This window comes from Haemorhous mexicanus, chromosome 1 (genome assembly GCF_027477595.1).
Source record: "Haemorhous mexicanus isolate bHaeMex1 chromosome 1, bHaeMex1.pri, whole genome shotgun sequence".
NCBI lineage: Eukaryota > Metazoa > Chordata > Aves > Passeriformes > Fringillidae > Haemorhous > Haemorhous mexicanus.
In genome coordinates, this window is record NC_082341.1 from 128,854,255 (window position 1) to 128,877,619 (window position 23,365).

The 23,365-nt window shown below is 36.0% G+C and overlaps 1 protein-coding gene across 1 annotated transcript in view; it reads left to right on the forward strand.

Moving 5' to 3' along the window:
• ZC2HC1A (zinc finger C2HC-type containing 1A) overlaps positions 1 to 21,087 on the forward strand; it is a 34,905-nt gene extending 13,818 nt beyond the window's left edge. Inside the window, exons 5-11 of the mRNA XM_059862632.1 lie at positions 2,425 to 2,573; positions 3,356 to 3,455; positions 3,730 to 3,838; positions 5,118 to 5,120; positions 10,211 to 10,330; positions 14,843 to 14,950; positions 15,613 to 21,087. Of these exons, the coding sequence (XP_059718615.1) occupies positions 2,425 to 2,573; positions 3,356 to 3,455; positions 3,730 to 3,838; positions 5,118 to 5,120; positions 10,211 to 10,330; positions 14,843 to 14,950; positions 15,613 to 15,799 (776 nt within the window). The 3' untranslated portion in view covers positions 15,800 to 21,087. The remainder of the gene's footprint in view (positions 1 to 2,424; positions 2,574 to 3,355; positions 3,456 to 3,729; positions 3,839 to 5,117; positions 5,121 to 10,210; positions 10,331 to 14,842; positions 14,951 to 15,612) is intronic.
• Positions 21,088 to 23,365: the final 2,278 nt, after the last annotated feature.

The window sequence follows — 23,365 nt, forward strand, 5'->3', positions numbered from 1 at the left end:
TATGATAATAGACTGAAGAATATATTTCTTCCTCTTGTCCTAAGAGCTAAACCATTTGATTAGCTGAATGGCTATTTTCAGAAGGATTGGGAAAAAAACATGAGTTTGCTTCTGCCTGTCTCTGTGGTCAACTGAGAATGTGAAGTGTTCTCTACCCCATTTCTTTGCAGAAGATATGTTAGTCCAGCATTAGGATTGTAATGATGCATTCATTCTAAGAAGTAGTAAAGATGCATTCATTCTATTATTCAGCATTCTATTCTCACAATCCTGAAAAGCCATATAGCTGGTTTTAAAAACTAAAGCCATCTTAAAGCCAATAGCAACTGCTGTGGATAAGAATCACAAGGTTTGATCATGGAAAGAATCATTAATAATCTGTATAGCATATCTATCTTCTACCTAGTTGTAGTTGGTTTTAGTCTCCTTGCTTCAGTCCTACTGCAGTGGGTTAGATTTAGGAAGAGGAAGCCAGGAATGAAGAGACCATTCACAAAATGATCAGTGCATGTTCTTCTTACAGATAGAGCAGGAGCAACTACTGATGCTCCTTTTCTCTTGTCATGTAGGAGAGTGGGAAGATTGTGAATGTACCATGAGTGTATCCCTCCTCTCCTACTCAGCTCTGTCTTGGGCACGCTTGTTTCTAGCATGGTGCAGGTCTTTTTCATTTCAATGGAAAGAGTCTCATATTCATACTTTCTACTTAACTGCTCTGAGCTGGCACATATTGCTGCTTCTTTCATCTCCTCTTCCACTTTTTCTGAAGAAGTGCAGAATGGCCTCAGATTAAGAAGGACCTTAAGTCACCCTGAGCTTGACTGTGTATGTGTACTGCTTTCTTATTTTGATTAATTTTTGTTTTATAAAGCTTACATTGAATCCTAGGGGTTCTTCGGGACAGTATGAGCAGTGCTTTCAGAGGGCCAAGTGTCTGACTGGCACTATGTGTTTTACAATATGATGAAGACACAATTCCTGATTCCTAAAAGTATACATTCATCCTCTCTAGTCTGATACATTTGTGGGCTTTGAAAGTTTTCTGTGGAAATTGAGCTCTGCACTAGACAGAAATGGCATATTATCTAGGGGCTTTCACAGCTGCTTTTTCTTTTTTTTCTTTCTTTTTTTTTAGTTTCTTTGGAATAATTTTGGTTTGACTGCATAGCTATTACAATTCTGTTTCTGATTTTTTGTCTCTTAAGGTGTAGTTGATGTTCGAGTGTTCTGACAGTAGCAGAGCATATATAAAATAAATAAATAAATAATTGTTGTTGTTACTCAATGAGATTCCCATGCTGTCACTTCTCTGTGTTCTTGCTTTGTCCTTAGCTCACACTTCACGGTTTGGTGGCCATTACATCATTTAACTTACGCAAAACTGTTTATAAATATTTAAAGGGACAAGTATTTAAGCCTGATCTACTGAATTTGGACTTGTAACATGCAATCCAAAACTTATTTTAGATTTTATTATATCTAATTGTAATTTTGGAGGCAGTGACTGTTGAAATTAATCTCATTTTCTTCAATACATTTCTAAAATTACCTAGAAACACGCTAATTTAACCTGCTTTGACAGTGTCAAGCTTTTTGAACACTGGCATGGTTTGGAATGCTCTAATTTAGGGCATACAGCGTTAATATATCTGGGCACTGAAATACACAGTTGTCTGAAACTGTAGTCCAAACATACAAGGGCGCTGTATTCTAAGGTGTGTATTTCCAGCATACAGATGATGTATCTTTTAGTATTTTAAACATTTCTGTAGCTCTTTCTGTTTTTTCCACAAAGAGTAGTATTTCCTGTATGTAATAGTGTTTGCAATGTGACTTAATTAATCTTGCAGAAGCAACACGGCCACCGGTTACTTTCTTTTGCATCTCTCTAGAGATAGCTCCTTATTTTGGCTGATTTTCTTCTGATTCTTTTTACTTGTTAAATTTCTGATTTTTTTTTATAATGATCACTTCCAGTATTGCAGTTAGTATTTTTCAGTTCTTTCAAATTTGTCAGAGGAAACAGATTTGTTGTCTTTTGCTGCTTGCATGAGAAGTTTTAATGTATTCCCATATCTTGAGCAAACTGAACTGTTAATGATTTCTTTAAATTTTTGATTGTTTGTTTGTTTAGCTTCTCTACTTCCTTCCAGCTGATCTCTGTGACATGTCCTGTTACCTCTTTGGCTACCTTCTCCGCAGAATAGTATCACTTAAAGTGTTTCTGATTTTGCTTAGGTTGTTTCTAATCCTCAACTACTCTTATCCATCAAATGAGAATAAGCTTTTACCTAGCAATCTGTATTTCATTTTCAGATTGAAAAAGCCATCATTTCCCCTGGAGGGGAGGCTGTTTTTTAAAAGACTTTAAAACACTGTCATTTTTAAAACAGATTATTAATGTTATATTTCTATGTTTTTAAGACTACATTCAGTGTCCATACTGTCAGAGGAGATTTAATGAAAATGCAGCTGACAGGCACATCAACTTCTGTAAGGAGCAAGCTGCACGTATTACTAATAAGGGGAAATTGGCAGCTGATACCAAAGGGAAGCTTCCTACTCGAACTCAGGTGAGCTACAACACTTTTCTTAATTTGTAACTTGCATTCCACGTCAAATCAAGCTGTTTAAATAGTGTGTTACTTTTAAAAAGAATTAACTTTTTAATTGTAATTTTATTATTTACACTCACTGAAATTAGACACTAAGCATGGATGAGGTTTTTGCTTTCTTAAACTGCAGAGATCCATAAGTCAGATGGCAGCAGTTGCAAAATGAAAACCAGTCATAAATGTAATTGAGAAATGTGCAAATGCCAAGTAAAGATAGCAAGAGGAAATAGAGATGCAGTTTTTGTAAAGGAAGTTGAATTTCTGTTGTGCTAGTTTCTAAATTCAGTTGAAGACTTGCTTAAGGGGCAAAGGTACCTGACTGCAGGACAACTGACAGCAGTATTGTAGCTAATTAGAGGCTTTAGAAGGATTCAGGTGTATTACACAGTATTTTGAATTAGTGCAGGGATTAGTCCAGACCACACAGGTGAAAGTAAGATTTGGATTTGAAAGACAAAAATAATTCTACCTTTGAGTATTTGCTTTTAAATTAATTGGTAATGAGATTATGCTTTTAATCTAAACAAAGCCACTAAGTTAGGGAATGTTTGCTGCTAGTATCATCTCTAAGTATTAGTAAACAGACTATCAGAAACCATTTGCATGTTCCCATACCAGAAGCAGGTTACCTAGTAGGAAATCATCCTCTGCTCTCCCACAGTACCTGAAAGAACTGCCTGTTTTGTTATATAGATAGCTTGATTTAATTGCTTAAATTTCTAGGTTGTATTTTGTTACAGTACAAACCTGCTCCAGTTAAGAAGATGCCTTCTGTAGGATCAACACCATCACCATCATCCCGCTTACCACAGCCAAGTGGTGTTAGCAAAACTGTTGTAGGTATGAAATGGATGTTATGAATTGTTCCATGTCTTTTCTAAATAATAATTCTCAAACTATGCAGTAAAAATTGATTGTTTATTTGATGGCATATTTTCAATGCATTTCTTGGTACTTTTTTTTTTTTGCATTGTCTTGATACTGACTCAGGTCTCTGTATTTCTAAAACTCTTGTTCTGAATTTTGCGATTAAAATGTTTTTTCAATAAATTGTATCATTTCAGCAGCAAAATCTTATATTTTCTTATATTTATGCTTGCTTTTCAACTGCAAGGTGTGTCTTCAAGTAAAGCACTGTCTTCGTCTGGATCCAGTGGGAGCAAAATTCAGACATTATCACCAGCTCATAAAAACTCGCCAGGAATGGTGAACCCACAGGCAGGGTGAGTTCCATCTAATGTTGTCATTTATTTCATATTTATTTCATATTTATGTTGTTCTAGTTCTAGAAGTCTCTGTGGTTTGTTTCACTTACTTTTATTTTTTTCCCCAATGAGCTTTGGAAGGACAGTGTTTTGCATTTATCCTTTATCTGTAAATATAGCTAATATTTACAGATAAAGGATAAATGCAAAACACTGTACTTAAGAAACGTTAAAGAAGGCAAAGGTTTTATCATGTTGATTTAACAACAAAGGAGATCAAGAGATAAAAATAAAATATATTAAAAATTATAGAATAGGCAGAAGTGGTTGGAGTAATGAATTTTTTCTTGGTAAAAGTGAAGGGTCTAAAAAAAAGCAGAAAGCATTAGGTATAATTTTCTACACTGTGTGGAAATTGAAGAAAGAGGCTTCTGCCATAGACTACAAGGCAATTGTGACAGGATCTTCTCTCTTAGCACAAAAGGATGGAGGCTTTCTCTTTTCCCTTTCCTCAGAGGCAACAAATGAATGAGCACAAATAAGACAAAACCAGTGCACTTCCAACAGCAAGGAGTGCTACATGAAGATTATTCATGTTCAGTGGAAGTGCTGGTGTGATCAAGGCTGTGACTCATGCTTTTCTGGAGGGGTAGACATTTCACAGGATCTCATAGAGAAATCTGTGGAAGGGATTGAAGAAAAGTGGTGCAATTCTGCAGAAGTTTGAGTAGCACCAAGGAGCACTGAGAACACAAAACATAAAGGGAAATTATTGCAATTATAACATTGGTGATTCAAAAATATGTATTCCTATAAGAATGCATATCCAGTTGGTGAAGACTGTGTAATTTGAAAAAAAGTCAATGTCCTAAGTTCATGAGGAAGAAAAAGACATTCTGAAAACTCATAAGGTTGGACAGGAATTGCACAAAACTAAGAGATTTTTAGTTTATCACTCTTAAATTTTACAGGTTATGCATGAATATGAATTACAGCTCTGTCATGTTTCCTTCTTCATGTCCTGTAGCATCAGGATTCAATTCTGTCCTTCCCTTCTCTGTCTACTCATAACTCTTTCAGACACAGGTCACATGCAGAGTCCATGAAGTTGACAGATGTCTTTCTTTTTTTATTTCCCCCCTCTCCTAGTGTCTCACTAGTCTTTGGTCAACTTCACTACCATTTGTAGGCATTTATGCTGTGACTGTCAGAAAATCCCAGCCCCTTATTCACTGACTTCCTTTATTTCTCCATTTTTAGAAGTTGAATTAACACCTACCGATGAGTGGCAAAAAAGCAGGTCTGCAAACCACAGTAAAAAAGTCAGCTGAGATGATTTGAAGGCATGCTTCTGAGTCCAGTAGTGTAACCCAGCTGTCTGGGAAAGGTTTTTTCCTGTTGAAAGTTCCTAATTGAAGTCTCTATTTGTCAGGGAGGATGCAGCAATTTTGGTCTTCACTTGTTAACAAGGAAGTTTTATGTAATTTTACCAGTCAGTTGCTGTTGCAATAAGCATATGAAATTTGGTAGAAAATAAACCTCCTTGTGTTCCAGCTATTCCTCAGAGATCAGATGGGCTGAGTGCAGCTCAGCCCATCTGATCTCTGAGGAATAGCTGGAACACAAGGGGGTTTAACTGCTTAATTTCTGATTATAACCATAGTTAGTCACTATGGCAGGTTATGTTCAATAAGAACTTTTACAATTCCAGATTCACAAATAATGTAGTTTATTGAAGCAGCAGATCACTGACTCTTGTTAGATTGCTCGTGATAAAAGCAGTAGATTTCCAAAATGTTGTATAACTGTTCCCAGCTATACTCTTGATGCAGCCAGAGGCACAAATCTTACCAAAGAGTCATCCCTGTTTTGGGGAGGGGAGAGAGAAGCAAGGCCATTGTCTATGAAGTAAAGTCATGTTCTCATACTCTAAAAATGGAGGATTTCAATCATCAATTTTAGACTTTCTGGAAAAGTGGAGGTATGACTATAGTCAAATATAATTGCTTACCAGTTACTGTGGTCCTAGGTGGAGAAGCAGCTTTTTTCTCATTTTCATATTGCTGGGTACATTTTTCAATATATTAATTATCTTTGGATACCTTTGGCTGAATTGGTTGTAACAAAGGCAGCAGAGATCCCTAATAATTCAGCATCATCCTCCACCCAGGTGAGGGAGCAGTGAAGGCCACCTGACATTACTCCTGTCAGCACGTTACCACCTCACATCATCTTCCCAAAGAAGCAGATTTGTAGCAGAGGCTGGTTGTGCATGGATAAGGTGGAGAGAGGCTGATACTGAGGTCTGGATGCACTCCTGTGCTTCACTGAGACACCATTGGGCTGTGAGACCTCTGCCTCACCCCAGGCATCATTCAGTTGTTAAGCTTTGTTCCAGCCTAGTGCAAGATAAACAAGTGGCTTAGCTCTCATTTTTGCTCAGACAGCCTTATGAATTCTCCACAAAGTCATAGCATCTCTGTATCTTGACATAATAAGTCTGGCAATTTTCCACAGTTGCTTACTGGACTTTGTTTTCAGTAGTCTTCCATTTTCTCCTCTCTTGCTTGGAGAAGCAACTGTGACATGATTAAGCCAAAAGCAGCTGGGGAGATGTTTGCCCAAGTTCTCTCTGTTTATGCGTTCTGCTAAGCACAAATAGATGGCTTTGGCACTGCTCTCAGATAATGATCTCTGCTGAAAGACAGTCAGTAAATGTTAGCTTGGCTTATAACCTCAACTGCCTACACAATTTCCAGATCTTAAGAGTATGAGTGGGTGTGATGAGTATGTTTCTTTCTGCAGTCCTTCTTACTGCTCTAAAAAACTTGTTGTCTTCTGTTTTCCAACTTGCCCTTATGGCATTTGCTGCTCATACTAACCAGTCTTCCACAGGTGGCTGTTACATGTGTCTCGTTCCTAAGTGCTGTATCTGTGACCTGGCATTTCGTTTTTTAGCTTCATTGTATTCACTTCTGGAGACAAATTTGTCAGAAGATGTATTGAAGCAAAGAGGTGTACAAGGCAGTTTCATCATGGAAAAGTTAGGTTTGTCAAATCGGTCACTGGTGAGAATTTTGGCCTTAATCATCTCAACTTCTGCCTTAGTATTGGGGCATGAGGGGGAAATACATTGGGTTCTGCTGAAATATCTACAGAATTATACCAAAGCAGGGATAGAGATAATAGCAGTCAATGTCCTGTGTGAGAGTGAAAATAACTAATACTGCAGTGACAGATTTTAAACATTAAAACATCTTATAATTTAGGCTATACAGATAAATGCAACTAGAATTACTTTATAAAATAGAGCAACTTTTGAGCATTACCCTTCAGTAGGATTAAATAGGATTTATTTCTTTTACTACATTTATGATTTAACCAGTAGAATGAAGCCTTAGTGTGAGATCTGGGATTTTGTTACATTGAAGTCAGACAGAGCTTATGCTGGAGGATAAGATGTTATGCTCTTCTGAATTGTTAGTGAAACAATTTGCTGAGCAGTGTTGTGTGGGGTTATTAATAAGGGCAATCTTTTAAATGGAATGTTAAGCAATCACTTTTTCTTTTGTCCTTGACAAATATTAAAGAGCCTACACACATTATTTTGACCAGGTTAAATTTCAGATTTTGCTGTAAAGAGACAAGTTCCTACAGTTTGCACAAAGGGAAGCTGTAACTTCGGTGTTTTTTTAGGTATTACTTCAGTGTGTAACCTTCTGTCTTTGCCCAGATTCTTGTAATTCTGGATTTTTCCAGAGACGTAATACAAGAGAGGCTTAATAGTAGAACTGCAATTCTACTGGGCAATATCAAGGGTGAATTCTGTGTACCAAGCGATGGGACGCCACTGCGTTCTGTGGAGCCGTGCTCGCTGTTCGTGCGGGGACGCGCGGAGGGACGGCAGGGGACGCTGTGCTGAGCGCGCAGTGCCGCCCGCGCCCGGCAGGTGGCGCTGGCGCAGCGCGGGCCGGCCCGGGGAAGTTGGGTCTCGGGAAGGAGCTCGGAATCCTCCATCGCCTGTAGAGCTCGTGTGCGGCATCGCAGCAGCAGGCACTTGTACTATGTACGGGCACAAGTGGAACCCTAACCTATGACCTCAGTTATTGTAAGTTATTTTCACTGTGCAGTGTCCTTTTTGTTTTTAAATTTGAATTCTCCGGTTCTGCTCCCCAAGTAAAGGACTACTGAGAGAGCACAGCACAGTATCATCAGCATAAGCTGTGTTAGTGCCAGTCAGGCTTACTCTGTACATGTAGATCAGGATGTGTCAGCTGAGTTCTGCTGTGAGTTTTCTCTTTCTGCCTGGACACAGACAGTCCTTCCAGTATGAATGAAAGTGTTGCATAAGGGCATCATTTCTGGGTCATTCAGAAGCAAGTGAGGAGTAGCGTGTGACTGTTGTAGTCAGTAGGAAAATCTTCATTCATTTGGGTGAAAATAGGTTTTTATCCTTTTGATATTGGAGAACTGAGAAAAGGAAAGTTAATTCTATATAAGTTATCTGTCATTAGGCTTATAATTTGATATCATGTTATGAACCCAAGTTGATATGCATTTTATTACAGTATACAGGTTAGTGGTGTCTTACATTTCTTGAGGTGTATGGCTGTCAGAAGTAATCAGATGTTCAGGAGAAAAAGTTGGGTAGGTTCTTCCTAACCTAAGGGTAAACAAACACATGAACTCCACACCCACATGCCAGCTGTTTTGCCCATCAGAACCTGACACCGTTTGTGGCCAGACAGGGATCTTTTGTGTGTACAGATTGTCTGTACACGTTTCATTTGTGAACAGTTATGTTTGTTTGTTTGTTTTTTAATGGGGCTTCAAAATTATATTTTTTTAATATGGCAAATTAACCCTTAGAAATTAATTTTTAATTTTTGTTTCATTTGGGGGATAAAACATACATTTTAATGTTAATGTTTCCCTCCTGGGAATCATGTCTGCTAGTGACACATCCACTACTGTCTTACAGCTGAAATACAATATGAACAGCACACCAAATCAATAATAGTAAATTTTAAATTCCACTTACATGTTTGCCATAAAGCATTTGTAGCCTTTAAAAACATCTTTTTAAAGCAGTTTGTTCCTTTTATGAAGACCATAACTTACAGGGCTTTGTTTAATGAAATCAAGATATTTAAGTAGTTGTCTTCAAGATCTTTACATTTCAAAAGATTCTTGTAATCATGGGGTTTTTTCATCAGAATGTGAAAGGGCTGTCAACTTTGGGTTTTTGGTTTTGTTAAGGTGTGAAAAAATACTGTAGTGCTTTGTTTTGACAGTATTATTATGGCTTCTAGGATATTTCTTTGGTGTCCTACTCAGTATGTGCCTGGAGTTCACAGATTAAGCTGATAATTTGTTAAAGTTCAAAAATAACTAAGAAAATCTTGTTAGGTTGGAGTATGTACCTTACAGTGTCAAAGACCTCAGTCTTGCTTCTCAGTTTCTTGGGAATATGTAAAGAGTAAATATTGGGTCATACAGGAGTTAATTAATTTGAACTAGACCATCTGTTTGGGAGGCTATTTGTAGGTTTTACTTTATGGTGATAAGATGATAAAAATGCAGAACTTAACTTGAAGATCTGATTTTCTAATCTAAGTTGTGATTTCTGAAAAGCTACAGTTTTCCTTATGATGATGTGAGGGTTTTTTTTTTTTTGTTATTTTGTTGGTTGCCTTTTTTTAAAATGTTTTTAAATTTTGATTTTTGATTTTTTTTTGTTTGGAAATGTTATCCATAATACTAAAAAAATAGTATTAAAGTATTGGCTGTTGTGTATAGTACTACCTATTTTGATGTTGTTAAAACAAAGCTGGGTTTCTTTAAGGCTGTCCTCTATTCTGCCTTTACAAATTAAAAAAAAGAAAAAGGAGAAATTTTTCATCTTGCTAATTCTAGGGTTGCACATGTATGTATATATATATATATATATATATATATATATATATATATATATATATATATATATATATGTTAAACATTTTTAATGCTTAAATTTATTATGACTTGCAATTATGAGCCCCTTTTTCTAGATTTGTTGTATGACATCATGGAAGCTGTTCTTTAAAGAAACCAAATGTGAATATATTGTGCATATTTTGAGAATAGCTGGCATTAGTGTTTTGTTTGAAAAAGAATTTTAAAAAATGTATTGGAAACCTAATCCAATACATTCCTCATCAAAGCAGGAAGAAACCCTTTTGTTTGCTGGATAATTAAAGTCTGAGTTTTACTTTTTTTTGCTTTTAAGTCAATGGGATTTCTTTGGTAATATAAGTATTGAATTTAGAGTATTTTTAATTTCTTTTTTTGCATAACTTAAATAGCAATATAGCACTGTCCTTATGAGCACCCCTTTATATATTTTAATAGTATGATTGACAAGTTAGGCCCACCACTGCGAATTGGGAGAGATGTACAAAGGTTTTATGACACTGATACAAAAACAGACAGTACCATCAAAAGGCCAGATGAGTTGTTGCTTGTAAAGAAGTAAGTATTACAAATCAGTGTGGTTTATCTATTCTGCAGAAATGTTTCTCCTGAGGAGAAAAGCATGTCCTTGATGAACATCAGCTTCCCAGCATGTCTTCCATATAAATGCTGTGGGAGAAGAGTAGATGATATCATTAGTATCAGAGTGAGGTAAACAGCTTCATAGGACAGGGAAGATGAAGGTTCCCTCAGATTTGATTTCTTCTGTCAGTGCTTGATTACAGATTAGAAGTAACGAATTTGCATCTTGATTACAGATTAAAAGTAATGAACTGGTGCCTTTTTAAACCCAAGATAAAACTGATTTGCATGGTGCAAAGCTGAAGTAAGCATTTATGCCTGATAACTATACCGGTTTTTGACAAAGTAAAATTGTAATTTTATTCTCTTAAGGTCAGATATTCCTCTAACTCCTACATCTGTAAGGTAGCTGTAATGATCCAAAAATATGAGGAAGGCAGACTTTGTAATGAAAGGTAAAGTCTTCGGTTAAGTCCAACTTACCTCATATAAAGACTTCTGAATATTCAGAGATTTTATAAGATCTACATTTGGAAGGAAGGTTATTCCAATTATTCTAACCTTTTAAAAAGGAAATAGATACTAAATTGTAGTTAAACCTTTGCTGTATTTTGGAATATGCCAAATTCAAATAGGCTACGTTTTAATATTCTAAAAGAGAAATAAGGAATTAATTATGTGGCACATACGTGGAATGTATTGCTTTACATAGTAGAAATGTGCCTGGATCTCTTAATGCTGTAACCAAAGCTGTAGTATCTTTGAGACAGGGACTTTGGTTTTGAAGAATCAAAAGGAATGAAAGGAATGGGAGCTCTTTTTAGACAAACAGAATTTTTTTGTTTTTATTTGCTCCTTTGCATGTTTGGTTAGAGTTATAAATCCTGTGAACCATCAAAAATTAGCTCAGTTTTTAATTTTGTAATACATTATTAAGATGTTGGAAATTTAGCTTGGTGGATTACTGCAATTGCCTAAAACAGGCCCTATCCATAGAGCAATGATTTGATTTTTTTCTTCCTGAGAAAATTTTTTTAAAAGTTATAGGCTTTATATACTTCTTCTGCTCTCCATACAATCCTGTTGTTACTCAAGTATCTGCTAAGTTCAAGAATGAAATCTGCCTTACTGACAGTAAGTTATTCAGTGTATTGCATGCCAACAGCATTCAGCAAGTGTGAATAGTTCCTAAACTTTCTTAAAGTGAGCACAGCAGTGTGGATGGTTGCAGTTTATGGCAAAGGTTTCTGGACTTTGGGACACATGCCATTAGTCAGCAGAAAGTTATTTATGACTTTGCACAGAACTATGAACTGTTGTGGATAGCAGTGGCAGCTGACAAGGATATCTGAAAACACTCTAAGAAGCAAGATTTATATATCAGTGTTTTATGATAGAATTCAACCTAATCATACATGCATGCATAGAAAAATACGAGCTTTTTTTACTTTCAGATTTCTATTTTGAAAGCAGTGGTAATTCAACTAGATGTACATGAGCTGCTTTAAGGGAAGTCACTTTCAATCATATTTCTTTTAAAACAGAGAGTGGATAATAAATTTCTTTAGAGTATGTCTAGATTTTAAGAATTCTAGCTGGTGTTCAATTTTAGCCTCATCTGCTGTCAGGCTCTACTTCATGTGATACAATGTAGAGCATGGATTTGTATAGCTTTTCAAAAACAAAACACAAAACCCAACCAAACAGGAAAAACAACAGACGTGGACAAGGATATAGAGAAGGCAGAGATGGGGCAGATGAGAAAAAAACAAGCTGTGGTGGTACAAGTTGAAATAACCAAAAACATCTAACTTTGTTGGAAGGCATCTGTCTCTAGAGATCAGATTGCTACTTAAGGATGCAATTTCAAGATTTATCACCAAACATACATAAAACCTGATGCTAATTGTGTGTCTAGATTTAGGCTGAGTAAAGTTGTAGACAGTAGCAGCCTACTCCTTGTGTTCATTTACTCATCAAAAATGTCAGAAATCACAGAATAGGTAAGGTTGGAAGGGAAGTTTCTGGTCTGAAAACATATTTAAGGTTTTGTCTATATTTTTAGAAAACTAGTTGTGGAAAAAGGCTGCAGAAATATGCAGAAAGCTGATTTTATACATCTTGGAAAGAAGATGTCCTGTTAAACCTTTAATGAGTCATGTTTTATCTGTCCATAAGACTTTGCCTCCTTTTTATACAGGGTGGACTGTGCACTTTGAATGTGGCTTTTCAGTATTTCGATGTTCTCCCCTCCCCAGCTCAGTCAGTGGCCTGAATGCTGTATAAATACACTGGTTTCTCTGAAATTTCTTTAGTATACACTTAGTACAAAAGCACCATGTGAATTTTCTGAGTACTCAGTGAGATAAGGGTATTTCTTACAGTTGAAATACAGGGAAGAATAGTGGACTGGTTTTCACATCAATTTATTTTAAATATCCAGGACTCCTAACATGATGTTCAAAACTGATTCAAAGTACACTCTGAAGAGACTTCAATTTAAGAAATTAATGCTGTTAGTTTTGAAGAAGTAGTATGTTGGTCCCAAGGTGAAAATGCAGAGAAAACTGAGTCAGTAATAATTTTGAATTTTTGTTTTTCAATTACTTTAAGCTGTCTAAATAGGAATTGAGACACAATTCTATTCTTAGCTTCATTGCGTGATGATCCCTGATCCATGATGATCCCATAATGTTTTTGTGTGTGCAGCTGATTTTTCCTTTATATGCTTTTCTGTCATCACAGGTAAAGTAACAGTAAAGTCCAGTGTGTTCTTTCTCCTATAGAGCTCTAATGAGTTTTACTCAGTTATAAGCAAAGGTCTTTCTTCACTGTGTAATGAGATGGGGAAAATAACACAAGATGAGTATGTAGCATCTGTACATCATGGCAGTGTAATTTAGGTTACATTTAGAACTTTTATTCGAGAATTCTGTACCTTCTGAAAGGCTGGCATAACTTCTAGTAAGTTTTAATTCTGATATAACTGATGCAGTGCTTTTCTGTGTGTACAGTATTTTTTTTCAATTAAGTCCTTCTTTAGAATCTTCTTGCAAAATAAGGGGCAGACAGGAAAACTAATGGAAAAGGTTAGTGTTCTGCCCAGTGATCCATAATCTCTGATCATTCCACTCTACCTGTTGCGAGTAGAAGCCATTCTTGTTAAACTTGAATGCTTCAGTTAGATATAATTTCAATTTAAGTAATCTTGCATTTAGTTGCTGACTTCCACCTTTGTGCTTAATTATTTTATCACTACCCCACTGTTGAAGTGACAGAAGGAGCTGAAAAGCCGTATTTGTTCCATGTGCATGACATGAAGGGAGAAATTTTTTATGCAGCATGTCTATAATTCAGGAGTTATTACATGTTCCTCAGTTGTGTCAGTGTTACATTTGAAGTTACTGGAGTGTAAACCACATTTCCGTATATGTGGTTTGAAAACCAAACCAAGACCAGACAGTTTATAATTTTTAAAGGAGGAGTTAGGTTTATCTGAAGGGACTAAATGGTCTCTTGGTGACTAATTTTTTTTAATGGAGTCTTATTTTAATTTTTTTTAATGTCCTTGAGTGAGTCCCAACTTAAATTTCATTTATGCGTTGGTATTCAAGAATGAGAACAGAAAAACTTGATCATGCAAAAGATGTCATAGTCTGAAGATTTGCCAAAGAAGAAGAAATCCCGGTGAATGGTAGTTCTTTTGAGCAATGATGAAAACTTCTATCCTTTATCACTAATGATAAAACTATGCCCCTTTCAATTTATTTTTCTTAGTGCTGCTCATTTTTTTTTCCGGGTATTGTGATGTTTCTCTATTCATCAAAACCAGCTGCAAGATGTTCTCAGTGTTTGGGATGTGCTGATCATTGTATACTGACTTTTTATAATACTCATGAGTCCTGAATGAAACAGTTTCCATATTTGTGTGGTCATAGTATTCACTCCAACCTCAGGAACACTGTGACAGTTTAGAAAAAAATTAGGCCTTAATGCCCACCTGGATGCACTTTCTTTCTTCTACTATTTATATTCATAAATGTAATTATGCTTTGAAGAAAAAAGATTTCCAGCATTATCTAAGAAGAAAAATAGTCTTGTTCACTCACTTCATATTGGTCACAAAGTATTGAACGTATGGTATCCTTTCTACAGATCTTAAACTATTAAAACCTGCAGTCATCTGCTCTCCATTTTCCTAAAAGACCTGCCAGTCCTAAAAAGTGACTTACAATTTGTCAAGGTAGACATTAGAATGTACTGAGCAATCAATAATGCAGTATCTACCTGTTAGGAAGTGAGACATGTGAACAGGAAGCTCCTCTGTCCGCTGTTGGTAGGAAATGAGTTATTTTTCATACAGTTAGCTAGTGTGTAGATTGATGCACTTTAATATGTGTGGGTGGATAGATATATATTTGAAAATGCATATTCTTGTATGTATTTCTCTGTGTGTGTATAAAGCATCAGATATTTCTTCTATTTTAGAAGCACAACAAAAACTCGGACATCAACGCCTCCTAGTGTGGCAAGAACCATGAGCACGGGTGCTTTGACAAACAGAAGAAAAACTAGCAATTCAGACATTCACTTAAGGTAGCTTTCAACTTTGTGGACTTTGTAATTGATAGAGCCTTCATTAAAGGGGATTACCTACCACAAAAGAAGTTAGGGAATGTATTATTCTCTGCAGTTAATAGATTATCAATATTATTTGGCTTGTATAAGGTGCTCAATATATTTTGCATGTTTATCATCTGACAGCATACCTTTGTCATCAGCTGTCTCAGATGTGTACAGAAGACCCTGTTGGAAATGTCAAAAACTGCTTGGGAGCTGTTGAAATAATAGCCAAATATTATTTCAGTAGAAACTGAATTAAATCTGCATGCAAAGCACACAAATTGTCTTGCCCTTTTAAAGGGTAGGATGAAAATTGTATTGCTGGTTTAGCCTTCCTTTTTTGACAAGCTAAGTTTTAAGTTTTCAAACACTCCAGTTAGATCAAATATTTCATTGACTACTTAGATTTTCTCCTCAAACTCTGGTGATTTTTATTTTTTTGCAGGGAAGGTGGGTATCTGGAGATATGTATGGGAGCCTGGGTAGCGTTGTATATAAAATATACCACTGTATATAGGAAGTGAAGGAATTAAAATGACAGTAACAATAGCTATATTCATTAAAAGGATTAGTCTAATTTTTCATTGTTATACTGAACTGACTACAGAGAATGTTCTTCATCTGGGAATTTTCAGGTCTGATGGGAAAACTGGGTATGACAATGGAGACTGCCCATCCTCAGTGAATGGAGGAAGTGCAAAAAGCAGTGAAGGAATTTCACCTGTTCAGTTATCCAAGTTCTGCCATGAATGTGGAACAAAGTATCCAGTGGAATGGGCAAAGTTCTGCTGTGAGTGTGGAATTCGAAGAATGGTTGTGTGAACACATTCTTTAAAGCAGAAAGAAAACAAGAAATCAGAGCATCTGCTGTGTACTGTTGCATGGAAAGCTTGAGTACTCCACCCAGTTAGACTTCATGCTACAAAAGTCAAAAGATCACTTTGTAATTTTCTGAGTGCAATCTTCTGGTTACACAGTTATTTATAAACAATTATATATACTGTATATAAAAATAGCAGCTACCTAAAACTGTGCCATTCAAGGAAATACTCTTTAATCTTTGTTGAAAATATTTAAAAGTAAGGTAAAAATGCTTTAAGTAACCTAGGTAGCTGAAGAGGTTCAATGCTATTTTGCTTTGTAAATCCTACTAGGCAAAGGATTTTTTAAATCTCTTATGTAGGGTAATGCTTGCCTATAGGGAACTAGCCATGAACAACTTGGGCTTCAAAAGTTTCTCTGTGGAGGCATTTCTTTCATCTGTGACAGTAACTTAGATGCTGTGTTCTAAGTGAAAACAACATGAGGAACTCCTTATAAATTCCTAGATAAAAGTGTAAAAAGTTCAGATCTTTAAATTCTTTAACAGTAATATGCTAATTGGACTTTGCAGTTGCTTCCTAGGATTTTTTAAAGAATCAAAGTGAAAGACTACCTGAGAATTCTCTTTGCATCTAAGAAGAAAGGCAAGATTTTCTTTTTGTGGCTTTCCATGATCTGTTTTTCAGTAAAAATGTGTTAATATTTTTATGTATTTATAAGGAAAAATACGGTATTAATTTTATTATTATTCATTTTATTAAGTTCCTTTTGTTTCAAAATACTTGTCTTCCTCTTCCTGTGCTCCACCATGAGTAGCATATCTAAAGGTGTTGTGCTTTGTCCTGTTTCCAAAGGTCCTGCTCGTTTTTTTCTTTTCCCTCATTTCCTCAAGCAGAGTTGAAGTCTGTGCTTATCCTACCAAAATATTGAGCTCTTATTTTGAAAACAGCCTTCTTGATGTATCCAATTAAAAAAATAGTTCTATAAAAAGGAATGCTATTAGAGCAGTAGATCTTGATGTAAGTAGTGAGTCTTTTTTATTCTTATTCCTGTGAAAATAGCACAGCTTACACATATGAATGAATAGGGGAGTAACTGTGCTTCACTGCTATATGTGTCAATACCTGAATTTTAATTTTTTTTTGTAATTTTATGTTTTTCTGATCTCAAAACAGCAGTTTCTTCAAGTTAGTAATAGACTTCACATTAATCCATTGGGAAGAAAGGAGAGACTCAAAGTTGTTGGGTTTTTTACTAATTACACAGTAAATTAGTAAATTACACATTTACTAATAAAACAAGCCAAATCACTTAAGCTGTATCTTATTGTTGTAATTTATTTTGTGAAGTTTTTCTTTGAAGTACTTGCACTGTCTTCATTATGTGTGATAGAACAATCTGAAATAACTTAACTGTGCCTTTCCCACAGTAAATGCATTTTTTGTCAGAAACTGGTACTTCCAGCTCACAAACACCATTCATTTCAATTAATTTAATTTCTTCACAACTTAGACAAAATATAATGTAGTGCTCCATGATAGTTTTATGGTCCTTGCTTACATTCTTACAAATTGTGATTATCAATGGGGCCAATTTGGAAGAAAGCATGATTGAAGAAAAACATCTTCAAAGCAGATACCAGTCTAAGAGTGAGTGATTTAAGAGACTTGATGTAGTTATCTTGCAGGCCACAAGCTATTCATGTTTTAAAATTAGTTCATTGAATGTCTTGCACTTTTTATACAATTTTTTTAATAAATTATACTTCATTCAGTGTAGTCTTTTCACAATTGGTATAAACTGGCTACTGAGCATGATAGGATGGATGACTGGTAATGATACTTAAAACTGACAAATCCTAGCCAGTTTATTTTCTAGGAGTTTTGATTCTAGGATCTGTATTATGGCACATTCATGTCTGTATTTGGAAAAACTGGAATTCTGCTTTCTTTCCTTAGATAAGCCTGCTTTGGAGATCTTGCCCTGGACTTGGGCCATGGAGGTCTGCAGGGTGATGTATTGTGAGCTGAGAGTCTAACAGCAAAGATACCAGTCCAGAATAGGTTTGATCAGATAGTGAATCTACTCTTGCCTGATGAATTTGCAGTTGTTTCTGCTGGAAAATGCATTTTTCCATTTATTAAAAATGCTTTCTACAAAGCACTAAATACCTTTCAGATTATTGTAACTCCAGGAAAAAACATATTGGCTCTTCTTTGAATTTTAGGTGGCAGATCTCCTAATTTCAAATCAATACTCATACAGTTACTGTATTTTCTGCTTTGTGAGCTGTTTGTGAGATTCTTTGCTTTAAATGCAGCATTTAGTAAATTACTTGAGTAGCACATCATTTGCTTCATTTACACTTATGTGATTTATCATGAGGATTAAATAGGGAATTAACCTGAACAGAAAAAAGGTTTTTAAGACTGATCTTTTTATTTGGCCCTACAAAGAAGGTCTATGAAACATAATCGACTTTTGATAGTGACGCTGGATAATGTGTGTGTGTTGTAATCCACAGTAAGTATAAGCAGAGAATGGAATTCTTTTTGACTGTGTAGTTTGGTGCTGTATGGTAAGACTTATGAGGCTCAATACGTTTTGTGTTTGTCAACTGGTTTCGTTACTGAATGACATAGGATTCTGAATTCTGTGATGTCACAGACCCTAACCTGTATTACTCAAAGTATCAGCAGAGATCACTGTAATTCCATCTCAGTGGATGGTTGTACAAAGCAGTGGATTGGTTTTCATAACGTCCCCAAAGAACTGAATGTGGGAAATAAATTTGTTATATTTAAAGGAAAAAAGATTCAGGGAGTTGGACTGAATTGTCAATCTTTAGTATATTACATGTGTCAAGAAGTTCCCAAATTTAATTTATTGGTGATCTACATCCAAACCCTCTTGCCCTAGTCTTCTCCACACCCTTATACCTTGGCTTTCATGGGAGGAAAAACATGAACTATGCACCGTCCGTTTATAGTGAAATTTAGTGATGTAATTGTTGTGATGATTCCTATACCAATGTATAACCCTATGACAGATTTACTGTCTGCCATTTTATCTTCCTAATGTTCTTACTAAGGTTCTTCCATTCTTTAAAGAAGGTGGGGTGTAAAAGGTTAACAGTAAAATTCCATTTAAAGAAACAAGAAGAGGCTGGTTTTGATGTTTGGCCTGAGGGAGTTTGCATTCCCATTCTACTTTTGTGTTTTTTTTCTTATACAAAGGACCTCTCTGTGCCAGGAGGTGTAGTGCAAGATCATTGGAACTATGCTGATAAAAGTGCAATGGAGTTATGACAAATGCTAGCTTCAGTAGTAAAAACAGCATAGCATAAAGCTTAATTGCTATATGATGTACCTTATACAGGTTTATATTTATGCATGATGCCCACACCCTAGGTAGTTTCAGAACTGGAATCTCCAAATATACAGCAATTAAAATATGTATTTATATGCATAATTAGTCTTACACATCACTGCAGGGAGGTGGGCACAGGGAAGTGCTTCACCCCCATTTCAGGTTGTAACTATGAAATTAGCATATAGGCAGAATTTTTCAAATTTGCCAAAGAGACTCGAAGAGCCCTTGGACTCCCTGGAGGGAGGGGGAAAGCTCCACCTGGGAGTTTCCTGGCTGGGAGGGCATCAGGCAGGGGCAGCTCTCCTTGGTGCTCCAGCACTGAGCCTCTCCCACGGTGCTGGGGCAGCAGCCACTCCAGTGCAGCCACACGTCCTGTGCCTTCACAGGATGGGAGCTCCAGATTGTATTGTAACACCCGAGCCAGTCTTTATGCATCATGGAAGTGCTCTGTCATCTGCAAGGGACTAGCTCCTAATTCACCATCACAGCTGAGAGCTGGTGCCTGAATGCAGGGAGAGCATTTCCGTGATGCCTGCTTACCGAGTCAGTGGAAGGAGGTATGACTGCAGTACTTTAAATAAACAAGATGTGTGCACACTGATGTGGACTATGTAAATAGTCTGCATATAAAATTGAATGGTATTGTCTATGTATTTCAAAGGTCACAGGAAGTGCTAGTTTCCATCACATAGACTTTGTATATCTGCAAAGAACAAACTTGTTAGGAGTATTTTTAATCTTGGCTGAAAAAATTGTGTTTAGTAAGAGCACTTTTTTCAATTTCATTTCTATCCAGTTTGAGTAAGCTATGAATAGTTAAATAGGTTGTATGAGAAGGTGGAATTTTCATCTTTGGTAACATTTGTTTTAGTGACTCGGGTGAAAATAGTTTAATTGCCTTTCAAGTACAGCTTATTCCAACTTGTGGTTGTTTTGTTGCTGGTTGGTTTAGTTGTTTTTTTTTTTCATCTTGCTAAGTAAGGTTTGAATGACCTAATTGTGTTGTTGGAAGAAGTGTTAGGTAAAAGACTTCATTAGCTGAATTCAGTAGTTACTTGGTTGATATTTTCATTCCAGTATTCACAGTATAAGAGATTACTCTTGTATACTAGTTCATTTTTTGGTTTGTTTTGGGTTTGGCTTTTTGGTGTTACATCAGCCCAGAATAATAGACATTTCTGGATGATCCGATTTAGTCCCATTCTACTTCGTCTTGCCAGAAAATAGCTTCTTCATATTTTCTCTTAATAAGTATTCATTCTTTACAAAAATAATCCATATGGAAATTATGTTTTCCATAATTTTCCATATATGGAAATTATATTTTCCATAATTTTATTTTCCATTTTAAATTTGAACATTTAAGTCAGCAAACCAAATATTCAATTTAATATGGCTGAGTATTGAACCCACGTTCTAAAAGAAATGCATGGTTTACCATAGTTCTATATTTCAGTTTCACTTTCTGGCAGAACCATGAATGGATTTGGGTGGGATCTGTAAAGTGCTGAGTACAGTACAGCTGTTACAAAACCTACTTTATATGATTGCTCTAACTCTTGGTGTTCATCCTTCGTATGACACTTAATATGTTTCTCTTCAGAAGTTTATTTATTAATGTTCTGTGTTTTTAAATGGCGTGTTCATTCATGTGTTGGACGTGATTAATTTTTTCAGCATTGCATTTATTATGTTTGCCTTGCCCCTCAGTACATAGGATATTTGTTTGTGACCATCCAGTGAGGTGGTTTTTTTGCCAGAATTCCTTGGTTTGTTTGCCTCTTATTTTGTATATTATGGTTATTTTAAAGTGTCAGTTCTGTTTTAATTAATAAATGTAAATCACCACCTAATGCTAATTTGGCACTTGTTAACAATAAAGCAAATATGCCAATAAAGCTTCTTGTGATGTGCAATTTTTTGTAGTCAAATGTAAAATTATTTTATATGACATAGCATGCAGGTAGGTAATTTAATTTCAGTCTTATTAATATTGTGATGTCTGATCTCAGGTACACAAAGAACAGAGTTTTTTAATTGAGTGAGTTGAGATTTGGATTCCTAAGTCACCTTGAAAAACATACCAGGTATTTAAATCAGTGTGATCTGCTTATTTAAAGTTAACCCTCTATCTCCTTTATTTCCCCAACTATAATGAGAATTTAGTTTATGTAGAGCCCTACACTGTGTCATCTTTAGTATTTCTTTTTGGTTTTTTTTCTTAATAATAGAACTGTAAGGGATAGGAAGCTTGATCTGGGTTTGTTCTCCTTCATGACATTAGAGCACTGTTGTATTGATGAAATTATTAAGAAAAAAAGTAAGTTATTTATATTTTTCTTCAGAAGTTCATATATGTGAGCAGAAATTACAATAAGAGTTTGGATTGCTGATTTTTTTTTTTTTTTTTTGCTAAATATGGATGAATAGAGATCAATGCCTCTTTTCATTCATTTTTTTTTAGGGGGAACTTCCTTCTATTGAGCTCTTTAGTTTACTTGGAGAGATACAGATTTGAAGGGTAGACTATTCAGTAGAAAAGAAATTGAATGGATACAGCTGGAAAGTTGTGGTCAGTGTGTCTGCGTCCAGGTGGAGGCTGGTATTGAGTGCTGTCCCTCAGAACTCTTGTTTTGGTGCTCTTTTCATATCTTCATCAATGACACAGTGAGATTGAGTGCACTCTGAGCAAGTTGAAGGACAGGATGCCATCCAAAGGGACTGGACTGCCATGACTTTTCAAATATCATGGATGGTGACTTAGACACTTCGTCTGCCAGTTCCCTCAGAACCCACAGATGTATTGCATCAGGTCCCATGGACTTGTCCCATGGACTCTGTGCACTTTCAGGTTCTTTAAATGGTCTCAAACCTGAACCCCTTGCAAAAACATTGTAAAAATCCTTTTAATTTAAATACCTAAGTTTTTATCCTTGACACCTTCCCATAAATTCCATGTACTTCTAAATCCTGGTTTTGACCTACTCATTTCTTCTAAATCCTGGTTTTGACCTACTCATTTCTTTTCCAAATAAGTAAATAAATGCATAAGTGAAGGTGGCAGGGAGGTAAGTATTATGGTGATGATAACATGCACAGTTTTCATTCCTTTGCCTATTCCTGAAAAGCACTTTAGTGCCACATTAGTAAGTTCAGGAAACCTGAGGAAGTTCTCAAATTGAAGGAACAAATCAAAGAGCGCAAGTCAATGCATTTAGCAGTTAGTGTTTACATGTAAGTGGTGGCAACAGGAATCAGGCAGGATATTTATTAAGAGAAGTAATCAGAAGAAATCCACAATTTCATAATCACTTCATTTAAATTTCTGCTCTGGATCTCCCCTTGGTCTTTGGCCCAGGGTAGTTCTGGAATTGCTTTATTTCTCTCAAGACTTAAGTTGTGGACTGCTGCTGAAGTAACTTAAACTGACTGACCTCTCAATTTTGTAGTAGCTAATACTGCATCTGTGTATTTTTGCTTTAACTCACACTGCCTTTTGCTTGCCAAGTGGTTATTAGGAAATAAGTGCTGGCTTTCAACTGTTCTTGAATTTCCAAAAAATACCAGAACAACTGTTTGTCAGTCTCAGGGACCAACTGAATCTGCAGTCTCCCGGGTCCTCTTTCAGAAGAAAGGATTTCCAGCGAAGTCCTTACAATTGTGGTTACGTTCTCTTTATCTGCAGTGTGATACTGGGAAATGTTTCCTTTCCCTGTTCCATAAAAGATTTATGGCTTGGGGTTGGTTTCAGTTTTTTAAGGTGTTTGGAGTTAAAGTTGCTATCTCTTATATGAAGAGCTAAAGAGAATATGTGAAAGTCTCAGTCACAGTTTACAAAGCTACCCCTCCTGCATCATCATCATCATAAATACATGGGGGGTTGGAGAGGGTGTATTTCAGGAAAGCATGGCATGCTTTGCTCTTAACCTCTTCCCTCTCAGATTCAGTACAGCAATCTTATTCCAGTCAAATACATAAACTAGTGCTGTTTACAATCAACTGAGTTCTTTGAAGCACATCTTACTGCTTTTTCAGGTGTCTGTTCTGAATACCAACATTTTTACAGAGTAGTTTTACAGAAAAATTCTTTTACCACAGATAAAACAATTTATGTTAGTTTACTTCAAACCAGGAAACAACAGGCTGACTTAACTAAAGCTTTCCTGAAGCATTCAGTCCAAGGCAGATGGCTGG